The following is a 17456-nucleotide window of genomic DNA, read 5'->3' as shown; positions in this document are numbered from 1 at the left end:
TGGTGTGTGTCTATGAGAGACACAGAGAGTTCTGAGTCAGTCTCTTTCCCCCTTTTCCCTTTCCCCATGTCCTTCACAGGGATTCTGGCTTTTCCTTAATCAAGGCCAACTTTGATTCTGCTTTCCTATCACAGATTGTTAAACCTAAAGAGGCATTAGAAATCCTTTCAGTCTAAACTCTGATTCAATTGGGTGAGGAAACCAAGGCCCAGAGATTTGAACAAACCCATCAAGCACGTGTAGCTGTCATGGTGGCAGAGACAACCTCATACCATGCCCCTCAAGTCCCTCTTTAAGTGTGCTTACCTCCAGTTCTGCATGGTTGGCCCACATCTAGTTAAATATCAGCTGACCTAGAGGCTTCCCCCTCTTCCTCCTCTCTTAGCTGCTTGAAGCCCATGATGGATTAAAAAGTGAAAACTCCACCTGTGTTTTTGGCCTTGAGTAGGTCAGTGATTCTGTATCACAAAGATGGGAGAGACTACAGAAAAATGACAAGCTAACTCCAATGTCACGATGCTAAGCAGGTGATCATCAACTCAGGAGGACTCTTGCTTCTGGTTCAAAGCTTGGTTAGATGGTGGCTGTTTCTATTTCAAGATGCCAACTTACTCATTAACTGGTTGGCATAGGTATACGATGACCCAGACAGTAGCCCTGGGCCCTATTAGCACACACTGGGTCCTCAGAGATGGGAGAGGACAGGGAGACAGGGAAAAGGCAGTTGAGAAACTTGGCACAGTTTGGGAAGATGCTGCAGGGAAGACTGACTGGTGTTTTATTTGAGGAGAAGCTGAAAGGTCATGGCTTCTATAGCCTCCAGTTCTCCTGGGCTTTAAAAATCAAATCATGGGGTGGGCTGGGGAGATCACTCCTCTCACCTTTGGAGTTCTAAATGCAATTTCCTCTGGCACTTTTCATTTTTCTTCTCAAAGCAGGATAACAGAGGGAGATGGAAAATATTTCTCATGATCTCACCTCATTGAGGGGGTCAGTTCTGTTTACCACAGGATCAAAGCAAACAAGAAAGCAGGACAAACGTTCTGTCTCCTCCCAGTGTAATCAGTCAGGGGAATGGCTCATACAACTTCCCCCCCTGATTCTTCTGAAGCCACTTGCACTGAGGATAGCCGGACTGGGTACAGAGCTAGAGACCTTCAGCTAGGACTCAGGGAAAGGAATCCGTGGTAAATCAGATCACAAATGCACAAGGCAGCACTGAGTCAGGTCAGTTTCCCATCAGACCTCCACGATCCCTGGTAGGTGCCCTCATTTCCACTCCTGTCCTTTGTCAACATCTGATACAAATGTGCTAGAAACAATACCCTTGCCCCAAGTCTCACCACCAAAGAAAGTTATTCCATGACAATGACTTACGACACACAGGGCACAGCTATTGTATGACCCCGGGTCAGGTTCAGACAGCTTTGGTAACTGGAGTTCTAAACAGTGGTTGGGTTGGTAGGTCTATAGGATCTAGGGGACAGAAGTAAGGAGGGGATGGGGATGGAAGAGGGGCTATGCCTCCTAAAAGTTAACTCTCAGAATGTGAGAATCTTTAGCCCATTGCAATGAACTTGGGCTATTGCGCCAGGGTGTGGTGGGTATCTTCCTTCTCAAGAGAAGATTGGCCAAGCTTTCTTCTAGAAGCTTTTCTGGGATGATGTGGTCACCTGGCCATAGGCAGTGGTGACCAGATTACTATTACTTAGAAGTTGGAAGGTATCTCAGAAGAAGGGATAGAGAAAGTTGTGTGTGTGTGTGCCCATCACCGTAACAATCTGTACTTCATGGCCTGTTTCTTTCTTTCTTTTTTTTTTTAACTCCCCAGTTTTCCTCCTCTGTGAGAAAAGAGGGGGGTGATCAGGCAGGACTGGTTAGCAGGGAGCATGTAGCCTGCGAGTCAGGCTCCAAGGCAGCAGAAACTAGGAGCAGATGGTGCCTAACTGATCCCTGCTTCCTTCAGATAGTCTGAATATGTTGTGAAGCACATTACTGTTGCCCCTCCCCCCTTGTCTCATATTATAAAATACAAACAAATGACAGAAAAGATCGTTTGGCTGGTGGCTGGCTGCCCGGTGCTCAGAATTTCAAGGCTCGCCGTTTCCTCCCGGCTGTGAGACGATGGATGTAGGGCCTCATCTTCATTTCTACAAAGGGGATGGAGAATTCGTGGCCTTTCCAATGGTACCAGTTGATCCCCTGTATGCGAGAAAGATGAACATGTCAGATCACCTTTCCCCCTCAGCAGAGCACCCTGCTTGAAAAAAATGACTGGATTGAGGGATTCACTTATGAGTTTAGTTGTTTTCAGTTAACAAGGGGTTCAAGACAGAGTTCCCAGTATGATGGAGAGAGTTGAGTCTTGTCCCAGCGTCCCCTTTACAAAGGCCTATGTCTTTATAAAAGGCAAGTTGTGGGTTATTATTGCCAGTTTTGTGATTTGCCTTCAGGAGTTTCTGGTAGTAGGGGACTGTGGTCAATGTCAAAATCCCAACTAGGTGGAGGCATTTTGAATAGTGAAATTGTGGATAGTGAAATTGTGGGCAGCTCATTCATGATGAGGAAACTCGGGTAGTTTCCACCTGAGGTCAGCAACCTCTGGGGTTTGCCTGGGGGTTTCTGTTTCAGCTGCTTCCCTGTCTCTGAGCCCAGACTGTGGGCTTGCAGTCTCTTGGGGAAATAGCCTAGATTACTAGGGTCTCCGATCTCTCCCCTTCTGCCCCCCCCACCCCCGTGCTAGAGTGCCCTTGAGCCTATGATGACTTGATGAACTCATCCCACAGCATCTTGAATGGTCTTTTCTCAGCCTCAGAGTACTTCCTCTTAAAGAGGAAATGGTGCTGAAACATAGAACTAAAGGCCTGGGTTCTGTGCTTTCCACTACTCAGCCTGCCACGAGAGCATGGCTTACCTGACTGTGCCTGGACTCGCCATACTTCCCGTTGAGGTTGGTCCGGTGACAGTTCTTATACCACCAAGCACCCTTGTAGGACATGGCACAGTTGGTGACTGCAACATCATTGTCTCTGTCCTCAGTGGAGAAAGGACGTCCCTGGTGATAGCTGAGGGAATCTCCTGCCAAAAACAAAAAATGAAAACAAAACCATTCCGGAGGCTGTTCCATTTGCTGTGGACATCTGGTTTTCACATGGAAGGAACCCTGGCTCACCTCCCCCGTTCTTTCTGAGCTGCAGTATGGCTTTACTGACCTTTGCCTTCATATTACCTCATAGGGTAGGGAGGAACCGCTTCTATGTTTCCCACTCTATTCATCACTGAACATTTGCTGAGAACTTTACCAGACAGCTCCATCTTAGCACCTCTGTCTATTTCCCTTTGGCCTTTCTGGGACACGGAACACTCATGTTCCCACTGTGTCTATTGGAGACAGCGAGGAGCCACGACACCTCAGATCCTTATGGATCTCACAGTGTAAGTTCATCCTGGCTTTCCCCTGTGCTTGCTGTCCCTGATCAGCCTGTACCCAATACCCCACACTGAGAATTTGGTTCTGCCGGTGAAGAGGAACAACAGCAGTCAGAGTACCAATCAACAAGAAACGGGGTGACAAAAACATTATAGCCATGTCAAATGAGATGTGGATAGATGAGAAAGCTTCCATCTCACTATGGCCAGCCATGTGAGGAGCTATTGATAAATAAGAACACGTAACTAAACCTGGTGGGGAAGGGTGAGGATGAATATGGAGAGACTGTAAAGAGGAAAATATTTAGCTAAATAGGTGAAGAGAAATGGCCTAATACTACCAGCTAGGCTGCCTAACCTTGTGGTAAGATTTTCTTTCTCAAAGACAAGTGGAGACTGGGTGTTCTCTTGGTAGGGGTGCTATGCAGTGGCTCAGGTGAACTCAGGGTTCACAGTGAGAGATCAGACCATCATGCACTTACAGAGATTCGGGTGAAGCCTTTGGAAAGATTTGTGGTTAGAGATGCTGGGAAGGGGACTCATGTTATTTATCAAATGAAAGCGAGATTCACTATGGATAAGGTTGCTTTCCCCTAAGAGGGACCCTGTTTTGATTCTATGGCTTCCAAGCTATAGAAGCTATAAGGCTTCAGCACCTTCTTTTCCGTATCCACATAACTCTGGGCTATTCAGTCTTCCAGGGAAGCCTTCACCGCTCAAGAGAGTCCTGAGACAGTATGTCAGACCATTCTCATCTCCTTATAATCTTGAAGGATTCTGATGTTGTGCCCATCCAGAGCCAATCCCACCAACTGAAACAACTGTTTGCTATCTACTCCTGCTTGAAAAGGGTAGAAAAGATGTCTTACTTTCCCTCTCCAGAAGAATATCATTTTCATCTCCTTTATCTCAAGTCATATTCATACCTATTACCTTAAAAATTTTGGATCAATTTTACTCTCCAGCAACCCATGCTTTAATCATTGTTCATCGACTGTGTTGTGCCTACCTGCATTGTTATCTTCTCACCTTCTGCAAACTAGAATGTATCCTCATTATTCTTCCAACAACTATTTCTGGCTTCTGCTTTGATGTTGCCAACCGATTGTCACAGACATGGTCCCCCTGGTCTTTGTATCCTCCGTCATCTTTTCTGCCTCATACATCTACCTTGTATATTCCAGACATGAACTAAGTCTGGGTTTTCACTCTTGAAGCACCTGTTCATATTCATGCCTTTCTCATAGCTCTGACATTAGCACGGACTCCTGTTATCTCCCATCAGGATTAATAATGCAGCCACCAGTTGCTCTCACTGTTCTTCACTCAGATTTACTTTATCTTGACAGGACCTGTCCTAGTGATCTTTCTAAAATCCAAATCCCATTATGCCATTCAGGCCTTCGGCCATGTAAAAAGTAAATTTTTCTTTCAGTGTCTAGACTTTCCATAATTAATCTTCTCTTTCTTTCTCTTCCTTTTGCCACTTCTGTTCTTCCCTCCCTCCCTCTTCCCCTTCTCTCCTCCACCCTTTACCTTCACTTTATGCTTTCTTACCCACATTGACCCTCTCTCTCCCTTTCTACTTCATCTTGCTATATAGCCCAGTGTGTGTCACTGCCCACAGCTCCTGATCTTTCCTATCACACAGTTGGCCCAAGAGAGTAAAGCATCAAGCCTCCCCCTTCCACTAAATCTTGTTCTTCTGGCACGTCTCATCCAGAAGATGTTTTCAGTGGTTTCAGTCAGATAGGTCGATTTCAAGGATTCTTCCCAGATACCCCAGATACCTTATGGGTATCCTGATTCATTGTGCAAAGAGCCATTTCCTGGTGTTTTCTTTAAACTAGGTTGTTACTCTTACAGAGGCCATGTTTTATGTTCTTGTTAGATGCTCTAAAACCAGAACTGTGGGAGTAGCTCTGCTCTTATTGAAGACACAGTTTAGAAGTCTCAGTTTGAAATCCCAGTAGAGTTCTACTTAGAGTCTTGGAAGTTCCGGGCCTTCAGAAATGTGGAGTAAAGGTCTGTAATTGGACTGGTGTGTGGCCCTGGGGTGGCTGGTTGCCACTGAGGCCTGGAGAAGAGGTCACAGCTTGAAGAACTGGGAACTGTTAGATATGCCAGGAAGGAGGGCATGGGTTTCTATCCAATATGAACGGTGTGTAGTTGCCTAGAGATGGGGTAAGCTAAGTAAACCCAGGGTTTTACTTACTGAAAAAGATGAACTGAATATATACGGTGATATATGAATTGCTGTTAATGTCCATAACTAGCTGGCCAAGCTCTAGACACACTGACCCCTGACACAGGGAGAGGAGTGCAATCTAACAGTTCTGCCCTCTGTGAGGTGTAGCACAGAGACTGGGCTGGGAAGACATTTCAAGGACTGGCCCCAAGGTAGACAGACAACATCTAGGGTTGGACAGAGAAGGGCGAAGACGGGGAACTGAGGGAAGACAGAAACTGTGGTAGGTGAGCTTGTTTCTTTTCCCATAGGAGAAACATGAAAGCCTTTTCTGTAGACACAATTCTAATTCTAGGGAGTGAATAGTATCCATTTCGTTTTGAAATGATTGAGTCTGACATCTTGTTTAATGTCCATTTCAATGGCTGTTTTATGCTCAAAGTGTGGCAAATTGGACCTTTTTGTTGGGGCTCTTCAGGCTTCTCTGATTGCCACGGCGAGTGGCTCAACTGTGAACAATAACAAAGATAAGTATGTCTTCTCTTTAGAATAACAATATCTGGCTGAGAAAGGAAATAATGGAGCAGATGCAGTAATTGGAGGGGTAACACCTTGATGTTCATTTTAATTCCAAGAGTCATAGGAAATACTGCTAACATTAAACCCCAGCCTTTAGCTCTAAAACTGGAGACATGAAATGTCTGGTAACTCCAAACAGGGGTGCCAAACAGTAGCACCCCTGGCACAACAGGCTTCATGGAAGGTAGTGTAATAGAGCACATTAGCCAAAGGCTAGGGACTAGCTTGGTGGTATGTTCCCACAAAACTGTCAGTACATACAGCTGATACAGATGGTTGTTCTGCTTGGTAAAAATGCCCCAAAACCCACCACTGAGAACACAACTAGGTGTATGGTTCACTTGGTAGAAAAAAAGGCAACATGGCCAGTGAGAGAGGACACTCAAGCAATGTCCTCTGCTCCTTCATGGGGTGCTATGACGACTGCTGATGCTTGAATGGTGGGAGGTCAGCTCAAAGAATGGGGAATCTGAATGGTTTCATTAGTTCAAAAGTCATTTTTCCAGCTGCCATTGCAAGGAGATGTCAAATAAGATGACAAACAGTTCTGCCCTTGCTAAATGGGAGTCCACTTTGGTTAATCCAGGTAAAATAAGCAACCCTTTGCTCTCACCCTGCATTATTTTTGAGCAAACTTTTCAGACATACTCATTGAGCTTATAGAAACTTTTCTGACTTCTCTGTAAAGTGAGACAGACATCACTATTATAATTAGCATTGTATATAATGTAGCAGATGACATCATCATTATAATTTAGCAGATAACATCATTATTATAATCTTTCAGACAACATCACTACTATAATTCTCCATATGATAGTCCCAAGAAATTGATTCCAAGTTTCTTGAATGGACAGGCAGGATCAGAGCCAGTAGCCTAGCTAGCCATGCCTCCTTCCCTGGCTAGTAGTCAGTTCACGAACACTCCATGAATTCTGCCGGTTCTGCTGCAGTGTAGGACTGGAATTCATACCCAATGCTTCTGGGGGGTCAGCACAGGGCCCACAAGTACCTGCAGTGCCATTGTAGCTTCCTATGCGGAGCTTGTACAGGCTTCTGCTGTCCTCCACAGCGAACTTGTCATAGTAGGCAAAGACTGCTTCCTGTCCATCCCGCATATCCACACGCAGCTCGTAGCGGCCCTGGGCTGTTATCCTGTGGATGTTGTCTAGCCCTGTGGAGAAGGACAGACTGTGTACTGAGTACTGACCCAGAAGCTTTGAGAATGGGATAGAAACACATGCTATAGAGAAAGAGTGGGCCATATACATTGTTCTGCCTTCCCCCCTTCTCAGGCTGGTGTCAAGCAGATCCTACCAGACTTTGAATCTCCTCCTGTGAGTAGGCGACCCTAGGTCAACTGAGGAGTGCCACTGCAGACAACATTGGAGCAGATGACATCACTAACATAATTTTTCAGATGACATCACTACTATAATTCCTCAGATGATAAAAGGTCCCAAGAAATTGATTCCAAGTCTCTTGAATGGATAGGCCATCTAATCTTGACCTAGTAACTGACAAGCCCTAAAGTTCAAATTTCTTGACCCTCTTCCCCACAGTCTTCTCCTATCATTTATGGTAGCCAAAGCTCAAGAATCCTTGAAAAATGTATGAATCTTTTGGTTTGAATTGTAGGGAACAACAGGTGAAAACATGGGGTCAGAGGGCCCAAGATACCCAGACACAGTAGGGCTTCCTATCAGCCATCAGAGAGGGCTCAGGCCACCTCGCATTGTGCAGCCCTTCCTTTCTGTCCAGGGTTCCTGGGCCCACCAAAGATGGATCAGAGGAATAAATTTATGAGTCTGCCTTGAGTTTAGGACAACTGAACTTATGAATTTACAATCTTTTAATGTGAACACAGGGGCAAACAGTCACACTATGCACAGTACTGTGTAGGTAACCTACACAGTTTGGTAGGTTAGTGTATTAAAAACCAATTTAGCTTAGTGATAGTGTCCACTGAAGATGAGCTTATTAGGGTATAGCTCCCTATCATAAGTTGGGGAGCATCTCTGTTGCTTTTTGCCTCCTGACTCCAGATCTTTTTTTGTGTCATCCATATGTTACATGTTTATCCACCACTGCTGCCTCTTCCCTGGTCTTTCTAAACTCCCACTCACTTGCCCTCTAAGCATCTCAGGCCTTGGGTCAAGAAATTCTTATAAGGTACCAAACCCTCTAAGTCAAGAGTTCAGGCAGAGCCTAGATACCCTTGGTGACATTTTCTTATATCGATTTTTCTGTGATTTTGACCTATCTATCTAAACTCTGACCCACTGACCTTGTGTTGCTGAGGACACTAAGCCTTCCATATTTCTGTCTGCCCAGTTAAGTTGGAGCTTTTTCTTTTGTTGTGTCATCTGCTATCTGTCTTAGTGTACCACAATTTAGAACTAAAACATGGTAGGAGTATAAAGAAATTTAGAGCTCACTTTAACTTCCCTCTCCATTTTATGGGAGAGAGTTCAGAGAGTGAAGTGAGTGGCCAAGGGCCTCCCTGAGTCTTTGGTTCCTTTACCCGCTTAAGATTTAAGACTTTAACTTGATTGCAAGCAGAAGGCTGTCAAATGTTGTTTGTGGAGCTGCCGACCCACAGCCTGTCACTGAATTATGCAGTTGTGGTGTTTGCTGGTGCCTTTGTGCCTGGATGCCCTTAGCTGGAGAACCGAACCCCTGCTAGAAATGTTGCGAGTCACTCACTAGCAGCCTCTAGGATGGTTTATTTCCCCAACCAAGTGAGAGTCACTCCTTCCTTCTCCTCGTGCCTCAGAGTAGATGCTGGTCAATGACTGAAGTGGAGGCAAAGAAGTCTATATAGGGGCAGCTCAGAGGAGCAGTTCATGTTCCAGAGCATCTCTTGAACACAGTCTAAAGGGAGTCTTCCATCAGCAATCAGTATTATGAGTTTTCCTGGATCTCTCCTGGACCTTTCAATTCTCTTCCCAGATAATTTAATTCGACGACTCACTTGAATAAGAATTCACTCCAGTAAATAACTTGAAGGAGAACCCCCATTTTAGGGTCTGGTCCTAGATAACCCAATTTAGATCATATGCTGTGGGGTAGCAGGGTTATATAGGCCATAGAGCATTGCTGCCTAACTGAACACAGTTTCTTTCATCTCTGACTTGTGCTGTTCATCTGCTGGGGGCAGTTTCCTTCCTATCCCAGTTTGCATGTATCAGAAAGATTCCTTCTCTCTCTCTCTCTCTCTCTCTCTCTCTCTCTCTCTCCATTCCATCTTCTTTTCCCTTCTCCAGATCTCTCAGTGTCTTAGCTCTCTTCTTTCTCTGTCGGCAGTTCATCAGTTCATCTGGGTTATTTACCAGTGCAAAAGGGCATCTCTGGTGGTATGGGACACGTGGGAACAAGGCACTAACCTGGAACAAATAGGGATGTCTCCATTCTACCTCAGTTTTTCTTAGAAGATGAAAGTGAATCCATAATCCTGACCCTAATCTTAACTCCCATCTCAGTTTTATTCTAGCATTTCCTGGCTGGTTGAACACAGAGCACGTTCTGATCCTCATTCTCAAGGGCAGCTGCGGCAGCAGCAGCAGCAGACTTGGTGCTCCTGGATGTAACTGTCACTTAATCATATTAATATTGCCTTTTCCTTTTCCGTTTTCATTTTTAAATGATATTTTTCCGTTTGAGGCATCCTTTTATCTATGGCACACAGCAACTAGCTTTCCATTTTGATAATGGATAAAGCTTCTTGAAAACATATATTTAATTAAATAGAAAGTGATTTATAGAACATTTAAGTGCCAAATGGTTCACATGCTTCACAAAAAAATGACAGAAACTGTGAATTTGGTACACAAAAGCTTAGGTTTTTGTAGACACAAGTCTTGACTACTTATGTCTACATTGATTCATAGGTATTACTGACTCCTAAGATGTTTGAAAATGTTTTAAATTGAAGCACATTTGGCTGCTTGTTTGAATTTCCTCCCAATGTGTTTATATGGCTCTTAACATACATTTTTATTTCCTATATTGGCAAACATAGGTTTGGCTAGCTAACGTGTATCCAATAAATTCTTATCATTGATTGATATAGAAAGTCCTAGGTGGTCATATTTAAAGATGAATGATGAGATTCTAGCCCCCAAGAAACATACAATAGAGACTAGACAGATAAAGTCAAATAGATGCCATGATTCAGGCCATATCAGAGAACATGACCAATTATCCCCACAGGCAATGGATGAAAAAAAGAGTCTGTATGGCTTCTATGAAGGAAGAGGTTCTTCACTGGGCCTTTGGATATAAGGTAAACCCCAAGATGTAGGGAGGAGGGAATAGTTGGCTGAAGGCGTGTTTATTGAAGAGGAAATGTCAGTGTTTGTGCAGGTTTGAAGATGGATGACCCAGAAGTGGGATGCGGGACAGAAAGGTGCTTGGTGGTAGAGAGAAGGATGCAGAAGGAGAGGAGGAAACTTGACAAGGAGCTTGGCCTTTACTGGGCAGTGACAGAGTCATTGCAAGCCTTTACCAAGTTGGGTTACCCTTCACTCAGATTCGGGGTTTGAGGGAGATCCTTCTAGTGGCCATGTAGACAATGGCGTGGTCTTGGGGGCAGGTTTCCAAGTGGAAGGCTGTTACTTTGCCACCCAAGGGAAGGCAGGCATCAAAGCTTGAACATGAATGTGGTAGGGGTGGGCCAGTGGTGAGTGCAAACATCTCACACTATCATTTATTTGTTTTTCCCTTCTGCCTCCCTTTATCAACCATTAGGAAAATCTTACAGAGAAACAGAGGCATTCACACCCTGACTGCTTTATGATCTAGCATCAGCTCCATTAGTCTGACTTTGGTCTGTTTATCTTCCTATACCCACAGAAACCTCCATCTAAACTCCCTGTTGTATCAGACCTATAGGAAATCACCTCTAATGCCACTCTCATTCCTCCCCTTTCTCTCCCAAGTCAGATAAGAGCACTCTCCCAGGAACCCAGCATCTCATTTCTCTCTTGACATGCAGGCTGGCTAGCTGGTTGCCTAGCTTCCTAGAGGGGTGAGCCTGTTCATTGCTTCCTGTGCCCTGTTCCCTACCAGGCAGATCCCTGCCTTTGTACTTGCCTCATGTCAAGATCCATCAGCATAAAAGACTATTAATGAGGATGGGAAGAGACAGAGCAAAGAGGAAAATACCACAGTCAGATAAAAACAGATCAATAAGCGGAGCCAAACAGAGCAAGAGGCACAAAAGCAATTCACAAGCTGTCAACTTCTCAATGGACTCAGACTTCTGACAATCCCAGATGGACACAGAAAAGAGAGAGAGATGGACAGAAGCCCAGGGCAACCTGTCCAGGGGAAATACAAAGTGGATGTTACCTAGCCAAAACTCATCCTCCAGGTTCCCAAAGCCAACACGATAATCTGCCCATTTCCGGAAAAAATCAGTTTGGCCATTTTGCCGCCTCTGGAATACCTGTGAAGAGAAAGAGAAAAAGAGAGAGGAGATGGTCCAAAAAAGCAAGAATTAATAATTAATAAATGAATATGTGTCTGTGTTCCGCATCAGCTAGGAGCAGAAGCATTTCAGAAGTGAGTTTCACGTTTCCTGTGGCGGATTTTGCAGGGCATGCTCAGAACCCCTTTTCCTGAAGTGCTGATGCATCTGACAAATAAACTAGGGGTGTGATATCGACACTAATTTGCACTCCTGCAATATAGAAAAGATTCAGGATACATATCAAGCTCCCAATAGTCAGGGGAAATGGGCCTGATTCTCAAATTAATCTTTTTGCACTGCAGAGAGTAGTTGGAGGCATTTCTCACCGAAGGACTGGGACCAACTTCAAATCATCTACTCACTGTCATCATCTTAGTGCAGGCAAAGCAATTGCATATCATTCACTTTCCAAGCTGTTTAAGTGCTAATTTCATTTAACCTCCAATACATCAGCCTTGGCTTCAATTTCCAATTATGCTTTAAGAAGGAGGCACAAATATGTCAGAAACATAAAAGAAAATGTCTCCCGAGAGGATTATGAGTGCAGTCACCATTTAACTCTAGAAAAACCTTCCCATTTTGGATCATGAAAGCTCTGGTGCTGTATCTGAGCAGTGCTAGGAAGGGGTGTGCACAGGAGGGTGGGTGGGGCGGAGTTGCCATTCACACTGATTCAACCCCTGTGGCTTGGTTTAGAGCCAGCTTCAGGAAGCTGCTCATGGGCATAGTGGGTAGCACCTCCAGGCTGCCGTGTTTCTTCTGTCTGTGTAAGATAGACTCTCATGTACGAGAGGAAGTGGTTTCAGCAAGTAGTGTCTCTCTCCCTACCACTGTTACTTCCTGAAGGCTATGACAGCTCTAGGGAAGAGGTAGGGGTCTAGAACAGGATGAAGACACAAGTAGCTCTCACAACTAGCGGCCCACCCACATTCTGCCCCATATCTAATCAGTAGATATGTGATTCTCCAAGATAAGGCAACAAACTGCCTCACTCTGAGAAGCTAAAGTGCTTCTGTAGAGTGGCCTCCGCCTCTCCTCTTCATTTTAGCTACAGCCCCTGGTAAGCAGGATCCATGTGCCTCACTCCTTCCTTTCCATAGCACACCCTGCATCCAGTCTGTTTGCAGAAGGAGCTCAGGGCAAGGCAGTCTCATCTTACAGCCCTTCTTTAGGCTAGGCCATTACAGCTTTCATAGGAGTCCTGGTTAGTTTTTAATTGTTAATTTGGCCCAACACAGAGTCACCTTGGAAGAGGAAACCTCAACTGAAGAATTGCCTCCAATAGATTGGCCTGTGGCCATGTCTATGAAGAATTGTCTTAACTGAAGTGGGAGAGCCCGGTTCACTGAGTATAGCATCATCCCAAGCGAGGTGGGCCTGGTCTATATAAGAAAAGTAGCTGAGCATAAGCCAATGAGTGAGCCAGTACCATCCCTTCATGCTTGCAGTTCTAGTTTCTGAGTTCTAGCTGTGACATCCCTCCATGATGTACTATGAACAAACACTTCTCTCCTCTGTGTCCCTTTTGGTCATGGCGTTTATCCTAGCAACAGAATGAAACGGTTATTACTTTCTCTGTGAGTGGGCTACTGAATGAGAGCCTTGAAGGCAGTGACGAGACAAATCCAAATGAAGTGGGTAGATAAGGGAACATCTGGAAGGATGGTGACATGGTAATCCCCAGGTCCCCAGCCGGGTACATGAGAAGCCTGAAGATATTTGCCTGCAGCATGTACTTACAATCCAGCCGCCCCCATCTGTGGTCATGTCACAGTATACTTGCAACTTGTGGCTTAGCTCCCCATTGAGGAAGATGGTGTAAACGCCACTCAGAGTGTCTCCATTCATCAAATGCTGGGCACAGTCTTGAGGATGAGAGAACACCCGGCCCCCTGCAGAAGAAAACCAATTGAAATTCTTATATTTATTTATTAGGTGCATGTGTGTACTGCGTGCCTACATTCAGGACTACAGTGAACATTTGGAGTCAGAGGACAACTCGAGGGAGCCAGTTGTTTCGTTCTACCATTGGGTCCTGGGCATAGAACTCAGATTGCTAAGCTTGGGCAGCAAATACCTTGTACCTGCTGGCCAACTCATCAGCCCAAAGCAATTTTTAGAAATGGTTCTTTTTTTTTTTTTTAATTGGATATTTTCTTTAGTTACATTTCAAATGTTATCCCCTTTCCCAGATTCCCCTCTGGAAATTCCCTGTACCATTCCTCCTGCTCCTATGAGGGTGCACTCCCACTGACCCACCCTTGCATTCCCCTACACTGGGGCCTCTCCTTCTACCCCTGCCCGACAAGGCCATCCTCTTCTACATAAGTGTCCAGAGCCATGGGTCACTCCATGTGTACTCTTTGGTTGGTGGTTTAGTTCTATGGAGTTGCAAACCCCTTCCCCATTATGCACATGAACCCTTGCATCATAGGAGGTTTTAAAGAGTCCTGTGGTTGGTCCCTCATCATGAGTTGTAAGAAGTTCTAAGTGAATTCAGACAGTATGTAGGTGTGAAATATGAACTCATGTTGGACTTATGGCCTCTGAGGACCAAAGGCCTAGATTCTCTGTTTACCAAGATGCTTGAGTATAAGCTAAAGGCCTTGAGCATCCAGTATCTCAGCAGTAAAATGGGGCTAATAAGGATTTGACCCTTGCCCTTGATGATTGTTTAAGAGATGGGCCAGTGAAGCACTGTAGGGACCTTTTCAAAAGTAAGAAGCCATCTGAAGAAAGCCTCTGTCATCCACATGGCAGCCATAAAGGGATGACTACAGAAGCTCAGCATTACCACAGCAATGAATGTCTGGTCCCCGTACAAAGCAATCTCTTGATTGCACTAAACAATCAAATGGCTATGTTTTACAGTTCAGTTTTAATTCAAGGACAGGGCAGGGGAAGTAAATTGCAGCTCATCTTTCAGAAGGAACAGCCCAATCTGTAAAACAATACCTAATTAGCTGCAAGAGAAGCTCTAATCCTGAAGTGCTTTGCTCTGAGGTAAGTTTTGTGCTTATCAGGCAGATTGAGAGCAGTCCACTGGAGGGACTTTGCTGAGAGGGGAAATTAAAGGCACAGCCTGCCATGTGAGGCATGGTGGCTGGAGTGCTCTGTAAATGTGGGTTTCTGGGTCAATGAAGACTATGGTCAGATGTCACGGTACGATACAGTACTGTGTTTCTGTGTATAAGTGAGGTAGACACGAAGGTAGGGTGAGGCAAACCGCTGGTGTTAGCTACTACAGCGTCTCCTGGTGGTTTTACTCCTATACTACATATGTGACACACAGCCCCTTGGAAAGGCCAGGCAGTGAACCGTTTAGACATAGAATGTCACATAAAAAAGATGACACATGAACTTTCCTGAGAGTCCCCATCACAGGTTTATCTGTAAAGCCTTCTGTTCTAGGAAGAAGTTACCGAAGTCTTGTAGTCTCCATGTAAGCCCTTACTTCTATGCCTGTCCCCTTACCTGCCACCTGACCCAGAGATGGATTAACTCTTAATTCTATGTTCCAGATTGCTGCCTCAGGTCTGTCAAAAATAGTTTGGGGAAACAATACACTTCAAGCACAGTCACCCTAAGGTTTGGTGATATGCTTCTATAAGACTCGTACTTCACAAGGCGTATTTTTGTTTCTATTTCATTCTTGTGAGAGATGTTAGAGGAAGGCAGGTCAGTATAGAGCTGAGACTTATGTTAGCAGACAAGGAAAATGCTCAGAAAGATTCCGTGAGTGGCTTATTCAGGTGGCTTCTATTCAAGTTTGCAGAGCTTAGTCAAGTGTACTGTATATTCTATTAGAACAATAAATATAACCAGGGATGGAGAGATGACCCAGTGCTTAAGAGCATTTACTGCTCTTTCAGAGGACCCAAGTTTTCCCAGCAGCCACACCAGACCACTCACAATCACTCCAGGGGATCTGACATCCATTTCTGGTCTTTGTGGGCACTTACATACGTGAGGTATACACACATAGACATAAGCACATACACAAATAAAAATGTGAAATAAATCTTCAAAAAGCAACCCTTCAAATGGAGTATAACTTCTGTTCTAGTTTCTTAAAGGTTTTCATCTATCCAACGAGTGACTGAGTTTTTTATTTAACATAGGCATACAGTATTCCAAGTACTAAAGTTACCCCCAGAAAACACCATGTTCAAATTAAGTGTTTTCCCATCAAAAGTGAGTTTTGTAGTAGCTTTATAAAAGCTATTGAATTGTATCTCCAGCATGTCCTAGACATCATGAAAGCTTACATCTCACCTGTCCCTGAGGTTTCCATTCATTTCAGGGGACAGAAATGAGTGACTCTGTCCCCCTCTCTGTGTTGCTTTGGGAACACTGGCCTTATTTCTGGTCATCTAGGTTATTATTGACCCCGGTTTCTGGAGCAACCAATGTGCCCACTTGCCTTTGCCTCTCTCACTGTCTGTGGTCTTCCTCTTAGGTCAGCATACAATGTACTTGGCATCCAGCTTATTGTTGCCTTATACACTATTTCTCCCAAAGGAAGAGATCGTCATTAAACCAGCCCAGTTTCTTGGGGAGGCAGAACTCTGCATGTCTCAGTACTCCATGGATTCCCCCACATAGAAAAAAAACTTTCCTCAAAACTCCCCCCAGTAGCACCACTCAAATAAACATATAAAACCAAACCCACCGCGAGAATAGGGAAGTAAGCAATTTCACATAACCCCCTTCTTCACTCATAACTACTAGAATGGATGTTATAGATACTTGAAGAGGGTTCAGATCCATTCTTAATTTTTCTAAAGTTAGACCTAATGTAAGCACATATAATATATTGAGATTCCCTTCTGGGAAGAGGAATTTTAAGTATATAAGATGCTGTCATACAAGAGGCATTCACCCATCTTTCAAGCTGGAAGATAAGAATAAGATCAGCTGAAGGGATAAGTGTCTAAGGAGTGTCAAAGATGGATGGGATAAAGGTCTCAGATGATGCTTGGGAGAGGGAGGACCATATGCCTGGCTTTCTGGGCTCCTATAGTTAGCTGGCAGTGGAGGCACTATCCAAGTGTGTGGGAGGTTGATGCATGGTTGCTGGGTGCACTTGCCTTACCCTTGACAAATTACAAGGCCATCTGGTTGTTAATAGATTCAATTTACCGTAATTTAGTCTATGGCATTAGTGGAAAGGCAATCAAGAAGCACTTTGCTTTTGCAAACTATCAGAAGCAGCAACCTGGGAATTTTTTTATTCCCTGGGAACTTGGAGAAGATTCCACATGAAGCGTCCCTCCATCCTGCTCCAGCCTTGAAAGCATCCCAAGTGTGTCTCAGCGTCACTAGTCCTCGGTTAACACACTAGTCCCTTTAATGTGATGAGAGAAAGCAAAGGCTTGCTGAGGGTTCTCAAGTTACGGGTTTCCTCATCCTTCAGATTCCTGTGCTCCACCCCAGTTCTACCACGTCATCATGTTGAACAGGGAGGCAGTCTCAGGACTTAGTATCTGACTAAAGAGCTCCGTTCAGATAAAGCTGTTTGTAGTTTGCATTTTTCTCTTCTCGGAAGCCAAGAGTTAGACATGGTAAATGAGATGGTGACTCCAGGCCTCTTGGCCAGCTCTCCCTGCTTAGATCCACATGACTGGGCAAATAACAGATTTAATTTTTCTCCTCTCCTCCTTAAACACACACATATACACCTTCCTGTCTCTCCTCCTCCTCCTCCTCCTCCTCCTCCTCCTCCTCCTCCCCTCTCTTCTTCTTTTCCTTCTTCCTGCTCTCTCTCTCTCTCTCTCTCTCTCCCTC

General features: G+C 44.7%; 1 protein-coding gene across 4 annotated transcripts in view; it reads right to left on the bottom strand.

Moving 5' to 3' along the window:
* Window positions 1-6: 6 nt before the first annotated feature.
* Tnr (tenascin R) overlaps window positions 7-17456 on the bottom strand; it is a 406193-nt gene continuing 388743 nt past the window's right edge. For all 4 annotated transcript variants that reach the window (XM_021198259.2, XM_029538977.1, XM_029538976.1 and 1 more), the window contains 5 exons: window positions 13410-13561; window positions 11549-11645; window positions 7209-7370; window positions 2915-3078; window positions 7-2202 (listed from right to left, as the gene is read on the bottom strand). In XM_021198259.2, the coding sequence (XP_021053918.1) occupies window positions 2083-2202; window positions 2915-3078; window positions 7209-7370; window positions 11549-11645; window positions 13410-13561 (695 nt within the window). In that variant the 3' untranslated portion in view covers window positions 7-2082. The remainder of the gene's footprint in view (window positions 2203-2914; window positions 3079-7208; window positions 7371-11548; window positions 11646-13409; window positions 13562-17456) is intronic.

Source organism: Mus pahari, chromosome 5 (assembly GCF_900095145.1).
Source record: "Mus pahari chromosome 5, PAHARI_EIJ_v1.1, whole genome shotgun sequence".
Classification (NCBI taxonomy): domain Eukaryota; kingdom Metazoa; phylum Chordata; class Mammalia; order Rodentia; family Muridae; genus Mus; species Mus pahari.
The sequence above is the reverse complement of the archived record's forward strand: the minus strand, read 5'-3'. Positions and strand labels throughout refer to the sequence as shown.